The sequence below is a fragment of the Mus musculus genome, chromosome 8, assembly GCF_000001635.26.
Source record: "Mus musculus strain C57BL/6J chromosome 8, GRCm38.p6 C57BL/6J".
Classification (NCBI taxonomy): Eukaryota; Metazoa; Chordata; class Mammalia; order Rodentia; family Muridae; genus Mus; species Mus musculus.
In genome coordinates this window covers 85,004,948-85,025,677 of record NC_000074.6, presented here as the reverse complement: position 1 = coordinate 85,025,677, position 20,730 = coordinate 85,004,948, and the positions used below count along the sequence as shown (strand labels likewise).

At 50.9% G+C, this 20,730-nt stretch overlaps 2 protein-coding genes across 7 annotated transcripts; both read left to right on the top strand.

The window, feature by feature from the left end:
- Positions 1-390: 390 nt before the first annotated feature.
- Positions 391-7,749, top strand: Get3 (guided entry of tail-anchored proteins factor 3, ATPase). Of its 3 annotated transcripts, none has more exons than NM_019652.2 (7): positions 391-573; positions 1,353-1,500; positions 5,770-5,918; positions 6,006-6,156; positions 6,760-6,867; positions 6,959-7,156; positions 7,423-7,749. In NM_019652.2, exons 1-7 carry the CDS (start codon positions 413-415, stop codon positions 7,552-7,554), a joined length of 1,047 nt encoding a protein of 348 aa, NP_062626.1. In that variant the 5' UTR covers positions 391-412; the 3' UTR covers positions 7,555-7,749. The 3 variants fall into 3 exon arrangements, with proteins under 3 accessions (NP_062626.1, NP_001344132.1, NP_001344131.1); NM_001357203.1 differs by having other exon boundaries at positions 5,705-5,918; NM_001357202.1 differs by having other exon boundaries at positions 5,628-5,918.
- A 3,397-nt stretch (positions 7,750-11,146) lies between these two features.
- Best2 (bestrophin 2) lies at positions 11,147-18,476 on the top strand. 4 transcript variants are annotated; one of them, NR_052011.1, is made up of 10 exons: positions 11,147-11,419; positions 12,092-12,296; positions 12,394-12,488; positions 14,076-14,309; positions 14,395-14,549; positions 14,838-14,915; positions 15,860-16,012; positions 16,097-16,177; positions 16,323-16,477; positions 17,694-18,476. NR_052011.1 is itself a non-coding variant. In NM_001130194.1 (10 exons), exons 2-10 carry the CDS (start codon positions 12,145-12,147, stop codon positions 18,115-18,117), a joined length of 1,527 nt encoding a protein of 508 aa, NP_001123666.1. In that variant the 5' UTR covers positions 11,270-11,301; positions 12,092-12,144; the 3' UTR covers positions 18,118-18,476. The 4 variants fall into 4 exon arrangements, 3 of the variants coding, with proteins under 3 accessions (NP_001123666.1, XP_006530883.1, XP_011246643.1); NM_001130194.1 differs by having other exon boundaries at positions 11,270-11,301; XM_006530820.1 differs by having other exon boundaries at positions 11,316-11,481.
- The last annotated feature ends 2,254 nt before the right edge of the window (positions 18,477-20,730 follow it).

Sequence of the window (20,730 nt, the reverse complement as noted above, 5' to 3'; positions counted from 1 at the left end):
GCTACCTCTGCTCTAACTTCACGCAAAAAGCTTGGCCAGGATGTTTGCCTGGTTGCTAAGGAGAGGTTGACGCCTGCAGGGACTTGAGCGTGACTAGTGGAAGTAAGACAAGATTCATCCAATGAAAAGAGTGCCGCAAGACTCAGGGCCCAATCAGTGAAGAGCAGTAGTCTGGGTCATACCAATATGTCCGCGAGACAGGGGAATCCTTAGAAAACTACAGACAAAAGTTCACAAAGGTGAGCCCTTGACTCATAAAATGGTGAAAAGATAGCGCTCATTATCTCCAAATGTCAATGCAGGAGTAAAATAAGTCAGACTTCCAGCCTGTACAGGGCTGTGGCAGACTCATTTCCCCTGTACGTATTTAGCACGTGGTGCGCCCCGATTAATCACGTGAGCCGGGTCCAAGATGGCGGCGGGGGTGGCCGGGTGGGGGGTTGAAGCAGAAGAGTTCGAGGATGCACCTGATGTGGAGCCGCTGGAACCCACGCTTAGCAATATCATCGAGCAGCGTAGCCTTAAGTGGATCTTCGTCGGGGGCAAGGGTGGCGTTGGTAAGACCACCTGCAGGTAAGGAGACTCTAGCGGGGCCCAGAGGACGGGTGGGATGTACCACTGGACCAAAGGGAGGACAGGGACCGGCTTTCTCTTCCCGAGCGGGGCAAAGCGAACTGAGCATGGCTCTACGGGGTTGTTTCTCTCTGGAAATTACTGCAGCCTGCTGAAGATACCTCCTGAATGCAAGCCTAGCATCCTGGGTTGGATCATCTCTCTTTGGGTCTTGTGAATTCAGCGTGTGGGATGTGCAGAGGAACACGTAAATCCCGCAGCCCGCCGGACAGTACCCCCCCCACCCTCCCCCAGGGAGTTCAGAGTAGAGGGAGCGACACTAAGGCAAGCTGTCTTAGTATAACAGACTTCTATTTGATGCCAGAGAGGGAAGAAGTAAAACGGAGTGGAAAGGGCACGTGATTATGGTGCCTCGGTTCGTTGAGAGGTGAAGTACATTGTCCTGAACAAGTAGAGGGAGGGAGGGAAAGCATTCTGCCTGCTGGACAGCTGGTTTGTGCCACTGAGTGCCAAAAAGGGAGGGGAAAAAAAAGCAGAAACAGGCATTCAAAAAGATCCTATCAGTCAGCTGAATATTGCACACCAGTCCTATCGGAATCGAAGTCAGGTGGTGATTTCTTCAAGGATTAAGTAAGGCTTGATCTCACTGGGACCTATACATTGGTCATAAGGTCCTTGCAGATCCAGGTTTCTGTGGCCTGACCTTGCAGATCCTGCTACAAACACCACTACCAAAACTGACTCCTCACTCCTCATCTTCTCACGTTTCTTTTTCGCAGCTGCAGCCTGGCAGTCCAGCTGTCGAAGGGACGTGAGAGTGTTCTGATCATTTCCACAGACCCAGCTCACAACATCTCAGATGCTTTTGACCAGAAGTTCTCCAAGGTGCCTACCAAGGTCAAAGGCTATGACAACCTCTTTGCTATGGTAAGTAAAGCTGGCCTCAGCTCTGCCTGAGGTCCCCATAAGGCAGATCTTGTTTTAGTGACAGGTGTTTTACCCAGAGTGCATTCTTGGTACCCATGGAGGCCAGATGAGGGCATCAGATCCCCTGGGACTGGACTTACAGATGGCTGTGAGCCACCATCTGGGTGCTGGGAATCCAGCCCAGATCCACTACAAGAGCAGCCAGTACTCTGAACACCAAGCCATCTCTCCGGCCCCAACCATAAGGCCTTTTGAGGACGTACCTACCAGCAGCCACCAGGCCAATCATAGTCTACATACTCATCTCTAGGCGTCACACCCCCAACATACACCCAGAGAGGCTTGTGGGAAGGAAACCTTTGAGGAGCGGGGAGAAAGGCGATAAACTGGAACAGAGCAAACAAGAAGGAGGCCCAACCAGAGATGCACACTGTGGGGCTCTGCTGGCTGGGCAAGCAGTTTGGCTTGGTGTCTACGTGTGATAGAAGATTTTTAATATGCACAGTTACTCTTTTAAAGATTTAGTTTATTTTTAGTTACGTGTGCAGGGACCAGCGATACCAGGGCCCCCTTGAGCTTTAAGTTTGAAGACACTTGTGAACCCCCACCCCTAGGTGGGTACTGGGAATGAATGAGGATCCTCTGGAAGATCAGCACACACTCTTAACTGCTGAGCCATCTCTCTAGCTCCATGTTCGTGTTTTGGTTGCTGTTATTGTGTTGTTAGTGGTGGTGCTACTGCTGTTGCTGCTGTTGCTGATGCTGCTTGAGGTGAAGGCCAGGGCATCCCGCATGTTACACAGTGACAACCTGCATTCCCAGCTCTCGAGTTTGAAAAGGGCTGGGCAGGGTGGCACACACCTTTAATCCCTGCACTAGAGAGGCAGAGGAAGGCCGGTTACTGTAAATTTGAGGCTATCAGGGCTACATAGTAAGACCCTGTCTTTAAAAACAATAATAGTAAATCAGCCAGGAGTAGCGGCACACACCTTTAATCCCAGCACTTGGGAGACAGAGGCAGGACGATCTCAGAGTTTAAGACCGAGTTCCAGCACCACCAAGGGTACACAGAGAAATTCTGTTTCTAAAGATTTTTTTTTTTTTTAAAGCCACGCCGGGCGGTGGTGGTGCCCGCCTTTAATCCCAGCACTTGGGAGGCAGAGGCAGGCAGATTTCTGAGTTCAAGGCCAGCCTGGTCTACAGAGTTCCAGGACCGCCAGGGCTACACAGAGAAACCCTGTCTCGAAAAACCAATAAATAAATAAATAATAAATAGCCACATGTCTGACAGTCGTATGGAAATTGGACTGCAAATCGAGGATGAAGTTGGGAAGAGTAACGAGAAGGATGTGTGGATGTTCCCAGATCATGACACGGTAGTCTCATAAAAGGAAAGAATGGGGAGGGGGGTGAGTAGATTTACAGTATATTTTGGAAGTAAAGTAGTGAGATCTCCAGGTTCTCTCTGTGAGTGTGGGGGGGGGGTGTGCGTGGGTGGGTGTGTGTGTGTGTGTGTGTGTGCGTGCGTGCGGTGTGTACTTTAGTGTACACACACGCTCATGCCAATGTGTCACTGTGAAAGTCAAGACATGCTCAGAACATTGTTGGTACTGGCTCTTCCTCCTCGTGTGAGATGGTCTGTTGTTTACTGCTGTGTACACTAGGCTAGGTGGCCTGAGAGCTTCCAGGGCTTCTCCACCTATCTTACCCTAGCCGCACGGGGATTACAGAATCCTGTTACCACCTACACCTTTACGTGGGTTCTTGACTTCAGGTGCTCTAGAACGAACAATTGCTGTGTGCCCTGGAACTCATTGTGATGTGCCTGATGTGGGTGCTAGAAATCAAACCTCATTTCCCTGCAATGCAGCAAATGTTCCTGACTGGTGAGCTTCTGAGGTGTCTCTCCAGTTCACGTTATTCTAGGTTGTTTGGTTGGTTTGGTTTGGTTTTGGTTGGTTGGCTGGCTAGCTGGCTGGTTTTTGAGACAGAGTCTCATGCGGTTTAGCATGGGCTAAACCTTGATATGTTGTCAAGGATGACCGTGAACGCCTGATCCTCCTCTAAAGTGCTGGTGTGACAGCTATGTGTCCTGGTGCCTGACAAAAATCGCATCGTTTTGATTAATATTTTTATGCACGTAGTTGTTATGGCTACCTGTGTGTTTGTGTGCTATGTGCATGCAGTGCCCTCAGAAGCCAGAAGAGGGTGTTGAATCCCCTGGGACTAGAGTTATAGATAGTAGTGAGCCTCCATGTGGGTGCCAGGAATTGAACCTGGGTCCTCTGGAACAGCAGCCCACACTCTTAACCACTGAGCCATCCCTCCAGTGCCTGTGACAGCTTGGTTTTAATGAGGGAAATGGTAACTGTGGTGATGGAAGCTGAGAATGGGAACCCGCAGCAGGGAAGTGGAGTTGCTGGAACAGAGCAACTGTTCTGTGCTGCCCAGGCTAGCCCAGACTAGCCCCTGAGTACAGATGCTTCTCCTGCCTCAGCCTCTAGAGCAGCTGAGTCTGCAGGAGCACAGCTCCACCCCTGCCTTTAGAAGGGCTTCTAAAGGTGGTGGTAGGGCATATTTGATTGCAGTGGGGAGAGGTGGTGGGGGATAGTTCTTGAAGGTTGAGCCCTGCCAAGCACACAGAGCCGGGACTTAGACTCTGCCAAGGGTGGAAATCAGAAGGAAGTATGTAGAACTAGGGGTGTTTCCTGAGGCAGATGAGATGTTACACCCCCATCTTTTTCCTCAACCTATTTTCCAGGAGTAGGGATTGAAGGCAGGGCCTGGGGCATCCAATGCCAGATTCGCCACTGGACTCTCAGCCCTTTGTTCCCTGTTATTCCTGTGTGTGTGTGGCTGCCTGCTGCCTCTCTTCTTCCCTGGGCTCCAGAATGGAACTCAGCTCTGTCATGGATTGAGTTTCGTTACTTGCTGAACCATCTTACTGGCTTGGTACAGGTTTTTGGTTTGGTTTTGGTTTTTTCAAGACAGTGTCTCTCTGTTTAGCCCTGGCTGTCCTGGAACTCTCTCTGTAAACCAGGCTGACCTCAAATTCATAGAGATTTGCCTGTCTTTGCCTCCCAAGCAATGGGGGTGACGCTGCCATCCGGCCTGGCTCATTGCATTTTTAATCTGTGGATTTGATTTGTTGGTTTTAGTCTCACTTAAGTTTACAGCCCACTTTGAACTCACTTTGCAACCTTCCTGTCCTTCTGCTTAATTGTTGGAGTTAGAAGCCTGTGCCGCCAGGCCCAGCCAGAGGCTTCTCCTTCATGCAAAGGCTGGGACTTCCACGGTGAATGAGACTGGAGATATTTGAGGAGGAATGAGATACAGACACTTGTCAGAGTAGGGATAGTGTGTCTTTCAAGCATCCATTGAGGACCTGTCATTAGGAGTTGGTGGCAGGTATGACTGTTGGAGTCTGGTTTTGTCCCCAAAACATCAATACCAGACAGCTGTGGATAAGCAGAATGGAGGAGACTGCCTACAGCAGTGAAGAAGAAGAACTAGAGCTGTGAGCAGCCTGAGGCTGGAGCTGGAGCTCAGTAGTAGAGCTCTTATTAAAACTAATCAGAGACTGGGGTCACAGGGTCTAATGCCCGGCTAGAAGGTAGTTACCATTAAGGGGCTTGGGAATTGCTCAGTGGTAGAGCACCTGCTTATAATCTCCCAGTGAGTGGTTAGGAGTATAATGTGAAGGAGCACTAGCCTGACCTGTATAAAGCCCTTGGTTCCACCTGCAACCCTGCTCCCCACCCCTCAAAATAGAGAACACTACTCAAGAGGGAGAGCAGATGGGCAGGGAGAGAAAACAAGGGTCAAGGTAACCTACAGAATAACTGGCCAGCGAGCCTGGTGGAACACCTACCTGTAATCGCAGCACCAGGAGGGTGAGGACAGCTAGGCTCAGCTACATATCGTCTTGTTTTAAAAATTAAAGAATCTCATTCAGAGGTGACCCACATTAGAGGCATAATCTGAAAGTGGATGGAGCTAGCCGTGGTTGTTTATCGGGAAAGCAAATTTTGGGTTGCCTTTGCAAATTCCTGCAGTGGGTTTGGGTTTCAACTTGTCTTTGGGGCCTCCCCTAGTCCAAGTTTGCAATTTCTTACTTGATTGTGAAGGTTAAACCACTGATGGGACAGACCCGGGATCCTATGTGGTTGGAGCCCTACATGGGCTTCCTCTGGCCTGCACCTAGGAGTTGAGGCCCCCTCTGGGAGTCCGTCATCGCAGCAGCCTGAGTCTGGTCCCCTCGGCCCCCAGGAGATAGACCCCAGCCTGGGCGTTGCAGAGCTCCCCGACGAGTTCTTCGAGGAAGACAACATGCTGAGCATGGGCAAGAAGATGATGCAGGAGGCCATGAGCGCCTTCCCTGGCATCGATGAAGCCATGAGTTATGCTGAGGTCATGAGGTCAGCCTGCCAGGGATTGGGGGTGCCTGCCTGCCCCGGGAGGGCTTCTGGCCTCTGGTTTGAGCCTGACCCTCATCTCCCCCCCAGGCTGGTGAAAGGCATGAACTTCTCAGTGGTAGTGTTCGACACAGCACCCACCGGCCATACACTCAGGCTCCTGAACTTCCCGACCATCGTGGAGAGGGGCCTGGGCCGCCTGATGCAGATCAAGAACCAGATCAGCCCCTTCATCTCACAGGCAGGTGCCACGCCCCTCCTGCCCTCAGTGTCTTAACCCAAACCGTGTTCTTTGGGGCAGAGTAAGAGGCATGGTCTCCCTCCCTCCACATCCCACCTGCTGTGTGCCCTTAAGTAAATCTTTTCACCTCCCTGGGTCTTCCTTTCCTTCTCTGTCAACTGTGGTGCTCACTTCAAAAAAAAGGGAGAACACAGCAATGGTTCTGTGAGCCATCAATACAGTCAGTGACACTTGCCCCATTCCCATGTCCACCTCTAGAGCGTGCATGTGATACATGTGCCTTCCTCCACCCTCAGATAATAATGTCTGCCAAGCATCTACTAAGTGCCTCACACCAATTTGTAATAAAACACATGACTGCTCACAAAGCACAACGGCTCTTGAAGGGAAGGTGTGAAGATGGGAGACCTGAGAGGTCAGGAGGTCAGATAATGTGTCCATGTTTGCCCACAAAATGGAAGAGCTACATTACACAGACCTACCCCATGAGTTGGCCCCAGGGCCCACACCTTTAGTGGAGATACTTCAGTATTCAGTAAGCCCCTGACCCCGAGGCTCTGATGGGCCCAGCAAGGTGGCAAATCTATTCCCTCATCTCCACAGATGTGCAACATGCTGGGCCTGGGGGACATGAATGCTGACCAACTGGCCTCCAAGCTAGAAGAGACGTTGCCTGTCATCCGATCTGTTAGCGAACAGTTCAAGGACCCTGTGAGTTATGATCCAGTTCAGCAGGTAGTGAGAGGCTCCTGAGGACGGGATCAGCCAGATCCCTTCCTCTCTCCTGTCTTGTGCCCTACAGGAACAGACAACGTTCATCTGTGTGTGCATCGCCGAATTCTTGTCCTTGTACGAGACGGAGCGGCTGATCCAGGAGCTGGCTAAGTGCAAGATCGACACCCACAACATCATCGTCAACCAGCTTGTCTTCCCTGACCCTGAGAAACCCTGCAAGATGTGTGAGGCCCGACACAAGATCCAGGCCAAGTACCTGGACCAGGTATGCCCACCTGCCCAGCCAAGAGTCCCCTGTCTTTTACTGTGTTCTCTGGGGACTGGGGCTGCAGCTCAGTAGAGAATGCTTGCCTAGTGTGTGTGCATGCACGCGAGTCCTGAGCCTTCTGTATTCAGAGGACTGGAGCTCAACTGGGAAGCCTGACACCCAGGCCATCCCTGGATTTACTGGCCCCACTTACCTTACCCTTAGCTTCTGCCCTAACCTCCCAGCCCTCAGTCTCTGCTTTCTGCTCTCTAACCTGATTACAGATGGAAGACCTATATGAAGACTTTCACATTGTAAAGCTGCCACTGTTACCTCACGAGGTTCGGGGAGCCGACAAAGTCAACACCTTCTCTGCCCTCCTCCTGGAGCCCTACAAGCCCCCCAGCACCCAGTAGCCACCCCCATCCCTGCTGCTGCCTTCATACCCTCCTCTTTCCCCATGGGGCAGAGTTTGCACAAAGTCCCCCATAATGCAGGGGGCCACTTAGGAGGTGGGAGGGGGTCTGTTCCCCCTGGTGGGGCCTGGGGAGGCTGCAATGCCCCCCACCTCTTCCTGCCTCACACTCCTCAATAAAATAATCTTACACAGCTGTGTTTGTCAGTGGATGGGTAGGTAGGTGAACACTTGTGGACAGCTGCAGAGGCTGCACACATATTTGTCTCCCCCTCTCACACAGATCCATTCATAGCAAACATGCATAGTTTTGGTGGCAGTTGTGGAAAGAAGCTGTCTTCAGTAAGAAGCCTGCTCTTAAAGATATTCTTCCTAGCTGGGTGTGGTGGTGCACCCCTTTAATCCCAGCACTTGGGAGGCAGTGGCAGGCAGATTTCGGAGTTCGAGGTCTACAGAGTGAGTTCTAGGACAGCCAGGGCTACACAGAAGAACCCTGTCTCAAAAAAACAAAAAACAAAAAGATATCATTCCTAGGGCCGTAATGCCTGTCATGGAAGCGTTTGTTCTCTTCCTTAAAAACTCAAATGTGGGACTCTTTAGGCCCCATGGCCAGCCCCAGGCTAGTTAGGAACGGATTAAGCAGGCAGTGGGCCCAACACCACCTGCTGTTTAGTTTGGGAATTAGTGGGCGCCCTAGGCAGAGGCTGGGCCTGCCAGACTGGGGATTAAGGATCTGTACACACACTCCTAGTTCCTGTCTTGGTGGGATGCTTTCAGCCACTCCTGGGGTGAGACTGATGAGGTCTGACAGGAAGGCAGAAGATGCTGGGGTCCCCTTAAGGCTGAACCTGCCTTCAGAGAAAGCTTACCATTCCTTGGCACAGACCTCCACTGTTTATTCCTGCAGCCCTTACGTTGGGGGCCTGAGCTGAGCTTAGAACCCTTGGGGAAAGCACTTAGCAGATCCGGGTCTCCAGCCCTGCTCTGCACCTGCAGACGCATTGGAGACTGGAACTAAAGCATGACTTTGGAATGTTTTCAAGTTCCAAGCCACAGCTGCTTGGTGCAAGGGGACAAAAGGGGGTGCTTGAAGACATACATGACTCAGGAAGTGTTCCTGGTACACTCAGGGTCTAGGCGTGCCAGGGAGCGAGCGCATGGAAGGGGAACCCATTCACGAGCTTAGACTTGTCCTCCCGCCGGACTCAGGGTGTGTGCAAGCCAGTATGGGCACGTTAAGGTGGCAAATGTAAACACACAGGGCAGCTATAGGGAAGGACTACAGACTACAAGCCCGTATTGCCCAGGTTCAGATACTAGCTTTTCGATTGTATGTCACCTTTTGGCTAGTAGAAATACAGGAGCCATCTCCCTTGCTGATGAAACACACGGGTTTTTTTTTTTCTTCCTCCAGCACCCTGCTCATACCTTAGTAAGAGTCATGTGCTTATTGTAGTGAAGGCATGTGAACCAGGCAACCTGCCCTCCAGCCCAGCTGGGCATCAAGAACTGTGTGAGGATGTGTGTGTGTGTGTGTGTGTGTGTGTGTGTGTGTGTGTGTGTGTGTGTGTGTGTGTGTGTGTGTGCTGGGGGAGAAGGGATGAGCTGCGGGGAGCTCAAGGACACATACTAAGGAGTCAGGATAGTTAAGAACAGCCTGTCCAGTGCCCAGGTCCTACAGCTGGCAGTGTCACCCCAGCCAGCAACCTTTGTTGCTGAAGTTTATAGGCTGCTGGGCAGCTGGACAGCGGAGATATGGGTCCAAGAGTGGCCAGCCCAAGCTGGTTCCTAATTTACCCGGGTGGGGCAGACTTCTGCCAGTCTGGGAACACTGAGTCCTAGCCAGATGGGCCTCCAGGGGTGGTGCTGCACTGGGCCATTCCCACGTCTGTTGCTCAGCAGGTAGATAGCAAGAAATGCATGGGGACTCAAGAGTATCTCTACCAGATCTACTCTCTGAGCCTCTGCCCCTCTCATACCTGTGTATCTGTAGACATCCTTGAAGTTGGAGGTAGCAGTGGGAGTGCTCTTTGGGCCAGGCTATGAGTAGCCCTCCTGTTGGTGTGTCTCTGAAGAGAAAACCTCTGCCTCAAATCAGTGTCAAATGTAGGGACAAGGATTTGTGTCCCTGGTGGTGTGTTTAGGGCATTGTTGAGTATGAGACCTAAGTATATGTCTGGGTGTTTCTGCATACAGAACATAACAGTACATAACAGAGAAAGCACTGAGAAAATGTCTCTCTATTTTAAATTTTAGACAGGGCCTAACTATGTAGCTTAGGATGTCTTTGCATACATAGCCTCCCAAATGCTTGAATTATGGGCATATGCCACCATGCCTGCCTCCATATATTAATGTACAAATGGGTGGGTGTCACTGGGGTTTTAGTTGATGAAACTGTAGTAAGGATCCCTGTTGATGCTAGGGATGTTGTCTAGGGCTTTACAAATGCTTGACAAGTCTTTTGCTGTTAAGCTACACCTATAGTCCTTGCAAATATGCCTTCACTACGTTAGCAAATGTCAGGAACCCCCAAGTTCCTCCTCTGACCCTAGGACTATCCCACTATTTTGAGAGAGGTGCTCCCACATTTATTTCTCGTGTGAGTTTGGAGGTGTCTTTGACTTCTTTTCTCTATTGGGTTTTTTAAAAAATATTTATTTCAAGCTGGGTGGTGTTGATGCACTTGAGAGGCAAAGACAGGTAGATCTCTGAGTTCATGACCAGCCTGGTCTACAGAGTGAGTTCCTGGATAGCCAGGACTACTACACAGAGAAACCCTGTCTCAAAAAAAAAAAAAAAAAAAAGTCTAGAACTGGGGTTTTAGACACTTGTAAGCAACAGTAGGGGTATAGGTACCAAATTCTGAAAGTACAGGCAGTTTGAGTTCTTAGTCACCACATGTACTTTTTCATTTCTGTCTATATGTGTCTCTGCCTGGGTTGGGATATGTGCACTTGGGTACAGGTGCCCTTGGGTCCCCTGCAGCTGGAGGTAAAGGTGGTTGTGAGCTACCAGACTGGGTGTGGGGGACAAATTCTACAGAAGCAATATACACTCAACCACTGAGCCACCTCTCCATCTGTTGGGTTTGTGGGACTCCGTCTCATTCTGTAACCCAGGGTAGCATGGAACTCATGACAGTCCTCCTGCCTTTAGCTGCCAGCATTCCTGGCTGACCTTGAAAGTCTCTGTGACAGTGTAGATTGCCACTGTGGTAAGGGAAGCAAAATGTGTGTCTGGGTCTACAATGTGATGTGCATCTTTGTGACAGCTTGAGACCACAGGAAACTGAAGGGTGACCCAGTCTTGCTGGGCTGTGGATGTGGGGTGTGTGTGTGTGTGTGTGTGTGTGAGAGAGAGAGAGAGACCTTCTCCTTCCCGCTTTTTCAGCTCTAGGTTCCAGATACCTTGGACCTTCTCCCTAGGAGGGAGGGATACAAAGAGGAGCAAAAAAGTACAAGGCAGACCACACACACACACACACACACACACACACACACACACACACACACACACACACTACCACTACCCCACCCAACCCCACCCCCCTGCCCAGGAGACAAACTGGCAGACCTTCTCCAAACAAAGTTCTGAGGCTGTAACTCAACTAAAGGGGATGGACTTGGGAGGGGCTGCCCACGCCCACTCCCCAGCTCCTTCCCAAACAGTCTGGCTTCAGCCCCACCCAATACTGAAGACACCCTCCCTTTTAGTCTCTGTCCCTTGTGTCCCTGTACGGCCACAGGTGAGAAGGGCCAGGTCTGGGAGAATAAATGGCCCTGGACTGGCAGGCTTTGGGCAGGACTCCTGGAGAGAGAGGGGCAGAGTGGAAGGCTAGGAGGGGCAGCACAAAAGGAAGAAAGGTAAAGGAGAATCTGAAGAAGGCCTGGAGGTGTCGGAGCTGGGGGATTAAATGGGCATTGGGGTAAGCTGGTTCCTTGTCAGAGGAAGGGAGGCTGCTGGACAGACTGGGGAGCCGGAGCTTTAGAGACGCCATTCAGAGCAGTTCTGAATATGAGGGGGATAGTAGTTCTGCCGGGGCAGACTGTAGTCTCAAGAGAGGACAGAGAGAAAGCCAAACTTGGGAGAGTGGGCAACAAGAGGGGGGATATTGAACCCTGAGGATTAGAAACTGAAGACTCAGGAAGTCAAAAAGATTGAGTGTTGTACAGGTGAAAGGGATAGGAGGGTGTGTGGGAGGAAGGTCAAAAAGTGACTAGATTCATCCAAAGGTTTAGGAGTGAGGGACCTAAGATAAAGTCCAAGGGGCTTGGACCATCAGTCTAGAGAAGGAAGGCAGAGCAAGACTGGGAGATGGGAACTCGAGAAAGGGCCAGGACCCGGGAAAAGGGGGGGGGCGTTTGGGGGTTGGGGTAGGGTGGTACCAGGACGGGAGTGAGGACCGCCCTAGGGCAACGAGGTGCTAGGGTGCTGAGACATTGGATATCATCACCTGCTGCGCTGTCGCCCGCACCTCCACCTTCAACTGAAAGCCCCAGGATCAGCCCCTCCCAGCATCTTCCCTTGGCTCACAGGCCCGGACCCAGGCTAAAACCTTCTCCATTGGCCACACTGGCCAGGCGCAGCGATGACCGTCACCTACACAGCCAGAGTGGCGAATGCCCGCTTCGGTGGCTTCTCGCAGCTGCTGCTGCTGTGGCGCGGAAGCATCTACAAGCTCCTGTGGCGAGAGCTGTTATGTTTCCTGGGACTCTACATGGCACTAAGCGCCGCCTATCGGTGAGAAGACCTGGAGTTGGGGCTGGGGATCTGAGCCCTGCGGAAGGGACTGGGAGTGGAGGGGAGACCTGTAGCTACTGCATTCCCTACCCCACAGCTTCTTACTGGCAGAAGAGCAGAAGCGCTACTTCGAGAAGCTTGTCATATACTGCGACCAGTACGCCAGCCTCATCCCCGTCTCTTTCGTACTTGGTGAGGTTGGGCCCCCTGAGAATCTTATTCCTACGTAAGGGAGAAATCTGTTTTCCATCCATGCTTCTTGGAGACCCCCATTCCTACCCCTCTAAGACTCAAATCTAACCTCCAAAGCTGGGTGTGGTGGCGCACGCCTTTAATCCCAGCACTTGGGAGGCAGAGGCAGGAGGATTTCTGAGTTCGAGGCCAGCCTGGTCTACAGAGTGAGTTCCAGGACAGCCAGGGTTACACAGAGAAACCCTGTCTCGTGGTGGGGGGTGGGGAATCTAACCTCCAGAGCTTCCCACTTCCAAATCCACACCTGAAAGATGACCATATGACCCTACATCCTGAGACATTTTTTATGATGTCCTCTAAGGTGCCCCTTGGGAGCATCACCTCACCCACAGACATCACAAGTTGTATCTGCGTCAGGTTACTATCCTCCACACACACACCCATTCTGAGCACCCTCCCCCCAGGAAATAGATATTATTCCATTCAAATCCAGCCTGGCCCCTAGCCCTACAGAAAGCTCACATCCCTTGCATCACGTGGATGGGATGAACTGCCTGCCCAGCTTCCCCTTCCCCGCTCACACAGGCCCACACTCTTTCTATGTGTGGGGTTTGGTGGTGGTGGTGGTGGTGGTGGTGGTGGTGGTGGTGGTGGTGGTGGTTTTGTTTCTTTGTTTGTCTGTTTGTTTGGGACAAGGTCTCTTACTATGTAGTCTCGGCTGGCCTGAAATTCCCTCAGTAAAACAGGCTGAGGACTAAACTCTCTCTCTCTCTCTCTCTGTGTCTCTCTGTGTCTCTCTCTGACTCTCTCTGTCTCTCTCTCTCTCTCTGTTTCTCTTTTTGTTTCTCTCTGTCTCTCTGTGTGTGTCTCTCTCTGTGTGTCTCTCTCTGTGTGTCTCTCTGTGTGTCTCTCTCTCTGTCTCTCTCTGTCTCTCTCTGTGTCTCTGTCTCTGTCTCTGTCTCTGTCTCTGTCTCTGTCTCTGTCTCTCTCTCTCTCTCTCTCTCTCTCTCTCTCTCTCTCTCTCTCTCTCTCTGTCAAGGTTTCTCTGTGTAGCCCTGGCTGTCCTGAAACTCACTCTGTAGACCAAGTTGGCCTCAAACTCAGAGATCCACCTGCCTCTGCCTCCCAAGTGCTGGGATTGTGCCACCACAGCCAGGCTTCCAGGCTTAAACTCTTTTATAAATTCCTGGTTTGGGGACTACATGTGGCTGCTGTGGTAAATCTATCTAGATGTCCTCGGTGTACATTCCACCTTCACACACCAGTGTCCTCACCTTGTTTCCAGTCCAGATAACCCAAGCAAGCCCAGTGGTTCCCTGGGGTCAGAGGAATGTACCTTCTGGATCCTAGGATCTCCACTTCCATATTAGGACCACAACTCCCCATCTCAGGGTACCTCAACCTGCTCCAGTCTCTTTGGCTTCAGGGCTAAATCCCCACGTTCTCAGACCAGATGGCCTGTGTGGTCAGGGTGACCAGCCTTTTCTAAGGTCACTGATGCAAAGACTGTATCAGTCCCAGAGCTTGAGCTCCCAGACTCTTGGCCCTTGCATCCTTGCTGAGTTTCCATCTCCGGCTTGTCCCCAGGCTTCTACGTGACTCTGGTGGTGCATCGCTGGTGGAACCAGTACCTATGCATGCCTCTGCCGGACGCACTCATGTGCATAGTGGCTGGCACCGTGCATGGGCGAGACGATCGAGGCCGCCTCTACCGGCGCACGCTCATGCGCTACGCAGGGCTCTCCGCGGTGCTGATCCTTCGTTCTGTTAGCACAGCAGTCTTCAAACGGTTCCCCACTATAGACCACGTGGTCGAGGCTGGTGAGTCTCTGGCCAGAGGATGGCAGGGCCAGACAGGTGAGCGGTGCGAGTAACGTTGGATCACCCCCCCCCCCGCCCCCTCCAGGATTTATGACCCGAGAAGAGCGCAAGAAGTTCGAGAACTTGAATTCGTCCTACAACAAATACTGGGTGCCCTGCGTATGGTTCTCGAGCCTGGCAGCGCAGGCGCGGCGAGAGGGGCGCATCCGCGACAACAGTGCCCTAAAGTTGCTACTAGAGGTGAGCCTGAGAGGAAGTGATTGTTAGAATATCAGAAACTGTGCACGTTGGAGTGGGTCGAAGGTGGCTGACCTCGCAACCTCCCACTTCACATGAAGCAGTATTCCAAACCCCCTTACCAGATTTCCATGAGGGCAGCCCTGTTGTGTGTGGTAACCCTACCCAGTTGTATGTCATCACCAAATACCCTGCAGCTCCAGGATACACCAGCCTAATTCATAATGTGTGACCCCATCTTCATCTGGGCACCCGTACTTAATCTTCATCCAAGTTCCTCATCCACCCTAGGAGCTGAATGTGTTTCGGAGCAAATGTGGGATGCTGTTTCACTACGACTGGATTAGCATACCCCTCGTCTACACCCAGGTAACTTCTCCATGCCTCCATTTATAGTCAGCATAGGAGGCTCTATTCCTCTTAGGGAAAAATGGTGGTACCCATAGTGGTACCCACGTCTGTACTAATTCCTAGCATTTGGGAAACTAAGATAAAGAATCCGGAGTTTGAAACCAGGCTAGGTTACAGAGAGAGATGGTTTCTTTTTCTTTCTTTCTTTCTTTCTTTCTTTCTTTCTTTCTTCTTCTTTTTTCTTTTTTTAAAGATTTATTTATTGTTATATGTAGGTACACTGTAGCTGTCTTCAGACACACCAGAAGAGGGCATCGGATCTCATTGTGGATGGTTGTGAGCCACCATGTGGTTGCTGGGATTTGAACTCAGGACCTCCAGAAGAGCAGTCAGTGCTCTTAACCGCTGAGCCATCTCACCAGCCCTAATATTTTCTTTTTAAAAATGTAAGGGCTAGGGCTGGTGAGATGGCTCAGTGGGTAAGAGCACCCGACTGCTCTTCCAAAGGTCTGGAGTTCAAATCCCAGCAACCACATGGTGGCTCAAAACCATCCTTAATGAGATCTGACTCCCTCTTCTGGAGTGTCTGAAGGCAGCTACAGTGTACTTACATATAATAAATAAATAAATCTTTTTTAAAAAATATAAGGGCTAGCCGGGCGTGGTGGCGCATGCCTTTAATCCCAGCACTAGGGAGGCAGAGGCAGGTGGATTTCTGAGTTCGAGACCAGCCTGGTCTACAAAGTGAGTTCCAGGACAACCAGGGCTATACAGAGAAACACTGTCTCGAAAAACAAAACAAAACCAAAAAAAAAAAAAAAAAAAAGTAAGGGCTGAAAGTCAATTACAACTCAATCACTCTGATGTTCAATGCCAGTACTGATCTTTCCAGGACTCTCTGGGGCACACGGGGCAGGGGGTGGGGTTAGGAGAGATCTGGTTTCCATTTGCCTGGCCCGTAGGTAGTCACTATCGCAGTGTACAGCTACTTCTTGGCTTGCCTCATCGGCCGTCAGTTCCTAGACCCTGCACAGGGCTACAAAGACCACACCCTGGACCTATGCGTACCCATCTTCACCTTGCTGCAGTTCTTCTTCTACGCTGGCTGGCTTAAGGTGGGTAGGGCCGTGAGGCAGGAACGGAAGAGTGGGATTTGAAAGGTTCTCCAAGCTCCACCTGCCTCTCTTCTCTGAACTCAGGTAGCAGAGCAGCTTATTAACCCTTTTGGGGAAGACGACGACGACTTTGAGACCAACTTTCTTATTGACCGCAACTTCCAGGTCAGCGTCTCCTCCTGGTGCACACACCTAAGAGTTTCCTAAAGTGGTCCCAGACTCTCCTAGACCTCACCCTAAACACCCTTCACTCTTTGATCACACACCGTGAGGGCTCCACCCACCCTGCCCTGCCTGTCCGCATCCTCAGGTGTCCATGCTAGCTGTAGATGAGATGTATGACGACTTGGCCATGCTGGAGAAAGATCTATACTGGGATGCAGCAGAAGCTCGCGCGCCCTACACCGCGGCCACCGCTTTCCTGCTTCAGCAGCCCTCCTTCCAGGGCTCCACCTTTGATATAGCGTAAGTTAGCGGGGTGGGTGTGGCTTAGGGCTCTGCAGGCTTAGAAGGGTCTACGGTCTGTGGGTTCATGGGGGGAAAAGGAGTTCTAGTAACCAAGATAGACAATTTTGCCTGGAAAGGTGGCTCACACTAAGAACCCACCCTAAGCTGGGCGTGGTGGCGCACGCCTTTAATCCCAGCACTCGGGAGGCAGAGGCAGGCGGATTTCTGAGTTCGAGGCCACCCTGGTCTACAGAGTGAGTTCCAGGACAGCCAGGGCTATACAGAGAAACCCTGTCTTGAAAAACCAAACCAAACCAAACAAAACAAAACCAAACAAAAAACAAGCACTAAGAACCCTAACACTTGGGAGGTGGAGCCGAAGGAATCAGGAGTTTGGCTATGCAACTAGATCAAGTTCGGGGCTGTGGCTGAGGTGGAAACTGGTCATCAGTTGGAGATTGGGGGCAGAGCTAAAGACTTTTAAAGACAAGATGTGGCCATGATTGAGGTTACAGCACCAGAAGATATGCCTAGGTCCATAGAGGTGGCTGGAGCTAGGCGGGTTTCAGGTGCTATGAATCCTGCCTTGTGGATTAAGAAGAGAAAAGCCCGGATGAGAGTAGGGTCTAGTCTATCATGGAAGAGGTCCTAGTTTCCACCTCAAACACCGCTAAACAGGCAGAGATAGATTGGCAGAGCGGGATGTGAGGGCACAGACCTGTAGTCAGTCCCAGGACTGGGGAGACAAGACCCAAAAGGTTGATTCACCCACAAGTTTGAGGCCAGTCTGGACTACATAGTGAATTTCAGGTCAGTAAGAACTAAGGAATGAAGCTTTGTCAGACCAAACAACACAGAGAGAGGAGGGGGGAGAGAGGGAGAGACAGTGTTTCTCCTTTGAAACCTCTTCTACTCCTGGGAGTGCCTCTCTTTCCTTAATCTACCTTTCCTCTACTTAAAAATAAAACAACAACTAAACTAATACCAAAAAACTAGCCAAGTAGTGGAGGCACACTATTAATGCCAGGTCTTTAATGCCAGGACTCAGGAGGCAGAGGTAAGTAGATCTCAGTAAATTCAAGGTCAGTCTGGTTTACAAAGCAAGTTCTAGGACAGCCAGGGCTACACAAACAAACCCTGATAGGGCAGGGATGGGGGAGCAGAAAACTGAAATGGAATAACACATCAACGCGAAGCACCAAGGCTTCAGTGATGACTCCTGTCCACCCTGTAGGCTGGCTAAAGAGGACATGCAGTTCCAGCGGCTGGACGGCGTGGATGGCCCGCTGGGAGAGGTTCACGGGGACTTTCTGCAGCGCCTCCTGCCGGCGGGGGCGGGTTCTGTGGGTCCGCTGGGGCGGCGCCTGTCGCTGTTAAGGCGTAAAAACAGCTGCGTGTCAGAGGCCTCCACTGCTGCCAGCTGTGGCTGTGCAGGCGCGGCGGATGGCGGAGGCGTTGAGTGCGGTTGTGGAGACCCATTGCTTGACCCCAGCCTGCGGGAGCCTGAGCTGGAGTCTCCCGCATGTCCTGAGCCGCCTGCCCCCATCCCGGGGCCAACTCCTGAACCTTTTACCACCGTGTCGATTCCGGGTCCTCGGGCTCCTGCGCCACCCTGGCTGCCCAGCCCTATTGGAGAGGAGGAAGAGAGTCCGGCCTGAGATCCTGGGACCAGGACCCCTACGGACACCTACCTAATCCTGCACTAGACATGCTGGCGACCACCAGGGTCTGCACAAGCTAGCTAGGCCTTCAGAAAGCCGACCTACTCATTTTGACCAGCGGAATCTCCCACTGGGGCTGGTGGTTTTAGGGGTCCATATTCTCCCAGCTGTTGCTGCTTCCCTCACCCCCAACCCCCCACTCTTTAAGAGGTTTTGCCTTCCAAACACCACCACCTGACCTGTGGCCTCTGTTGGTCTTCTGACCGTACCTTGGGTTCTTCCCTTCGAGTGGAATTGACGGCCTACCTCATGAAATTGTGAGGATGAAAAAAATAAATAAAATAAAATAAACGAAACTACGTCTTTAAAGCAGTTGGTTTATAGTAGGCATTCAATAAATGGTCTCTAGCCAGATGATTTGGAAATTCTTCTAGGCCTTATTTTTCCCCCATTGTGCAGAGTTGATTGGGCTATACCTCCTGAAATGGACTAGGCAGGCTCTCTTCGAACTCACGTTTACCTCCCTTGCCTACCTAGTACTAGCCTTAAGGTGGGTGACACCACAGCTGGCCTCCCAGACTTGATCATGTTCTAATCATTCCCTGACCCTCCCTCAAATTGTGCTGTAGCACCCTTGGTTTTATTCACTGGTGAGAGAAATGCTGCCTGGTGGTCAGAGCCTTTAAGGTGCCAGATAAGCACTTGGAATGAGCTGTATCCAGGCCCACTCACTAATGAAGGACCCACAAAGCAATGGTTTTCCCTTTGCTCCTTGCACTCCAGCCCATGTGTGTGGTGCTGGGGAGTGCAGCCCAGACACTCTCACATGCTGACTAAGCCAGGCCACTGTGTTAGGCTACCTCCAGGCTAGTTTGCACTATTATCTTTTTTATTTCGTTTGGAAATAACTATTTTGGTTTTGTTGGGTTGGTGGTTTGGTTTGGTTTTTGGTTTGTTTTCTTTTCTTTTTTTTTTTTTTTTTTTTTTTTTGAGACAGGGTTTCTCTGTGTAGTCCTGGATGTCCTGGAACTCACTCTGTAGACCAGGCTGGCTTCGAACTCAGAAATCTGCCTGCTTCTGCCTCCCAAGTGCTGGGATTAAAGGCGTGGGTCACCACACCCGGCTGTTTTGGTTTTTTTGTTTTGTTTTGTTTTTTTGAGACAGGGTTTCTCTTTGTATCCTGGCTGTCATGAAACTCAATCTGTAGACCAAGCTGGTCTGGAATCAAAAACCCACCTGCCTCTACCTTCCAAATGTTGCTCCAGCTGTAAGTATTCTGCGTTTATGAGCATTTGCCTACATTATGTCTGTGTACTGCTTGTGTGGTTCTCTCTGAGACCAGAAGATGTTGGATCTCCTGGAACTGGAGACAGGCACAACTGGTAGCTGTCATGTGTATAGTGGAAATCAAACCCAAGGCCTCTGGAAAAGCAGACAGTGCCCCTAACTACCGCGCCATCTCTCCAGCCACGATTTTATTTTATTTTTGTTCCTTCAAGAATGTTCTCACTGTATAGCCCTGGCTGTCCTGGGACTTACTATGTAGACCAGACTGGCCCCAAACTCACAAAGATCCACCTGCCTCTGCCTCCTGAGCGCTGGAACTAAAGGCATATGTCACTACATCCAGTTTCCGTGTTTTATTTATTTAAAGAATTATTTATTTTATTTGGGCGGTGATGGCGCATGCCTTTAATCTTGGCACTCTGGAGGCAAAGGCAGGTGGATCTCTGAGGCCAGCCTGGTCTACATATAGAGTTCTAAGACAGCTAGAGCTACACAGAGAAACCTTGCCTCTAAAACTAAAAACAAACCAAAAAGATTTTGTGTATGAATGCTTGCCTGAATGTGTATCTGCTCACCTCATGCATGCCTGACACCCTTGGAGGCCATCAGACTCCCTGGAACTAGTTACAGATGGCTGCTGGTGCCATGTAGGTGCTGGGACTCAAACCTGGGTGAATACCAAGTGCTCTTAACTTTATTATTTTCAAGACAGGTTTTTCTGTGTCCTGGAACTCTCTCTGTAGATCAGGCTGGCCTCGAACCCAGGGATCTGGCTGTCTCTGCCTCCCGAGTGCTGGCGTTAAAGGCATGCGCCACCACTGCCCAGGTACTTATTTTTAAACCCTGCTATTTAGTCCTAGATGACAGCAATCCTACTGCCACAGCCTCCTTGGGACTAGGACTACAGGCATGGACCACTACATCTGGCTTTCCAGGTCTTAACTGAATCGCTCTTGTGTGCTACTGACATTTCAGTTGACTTTAGTTTAGTAGGGACCCCTCCCCTAACCATCTCACCTCAGGGACTTGGCATATGATGATTCTCCTATCTAGACTGCTCTTCCCTAGGTGAAGTCTAGATGACCCCATCCTAATCTCTGACTGGTACCCGCTTCCTGGACTTTTTTTTTTTTAAAGATTAGTAGTTATAAGCCAGGCAGTGGCTGGGCAGTGGTGGCGCACACCTTTAATCCCATCACTTGGGAGGCAGAGGCAGGTAGATTTCTGAGTTCGAGGTTACCCTGGTCTACAGAGTGAATTCCAGGACAGCTAGGGCTACATAGAGAAACCCCGTCTTGAGAGGAAAAAAAAAATTTAAAAAGC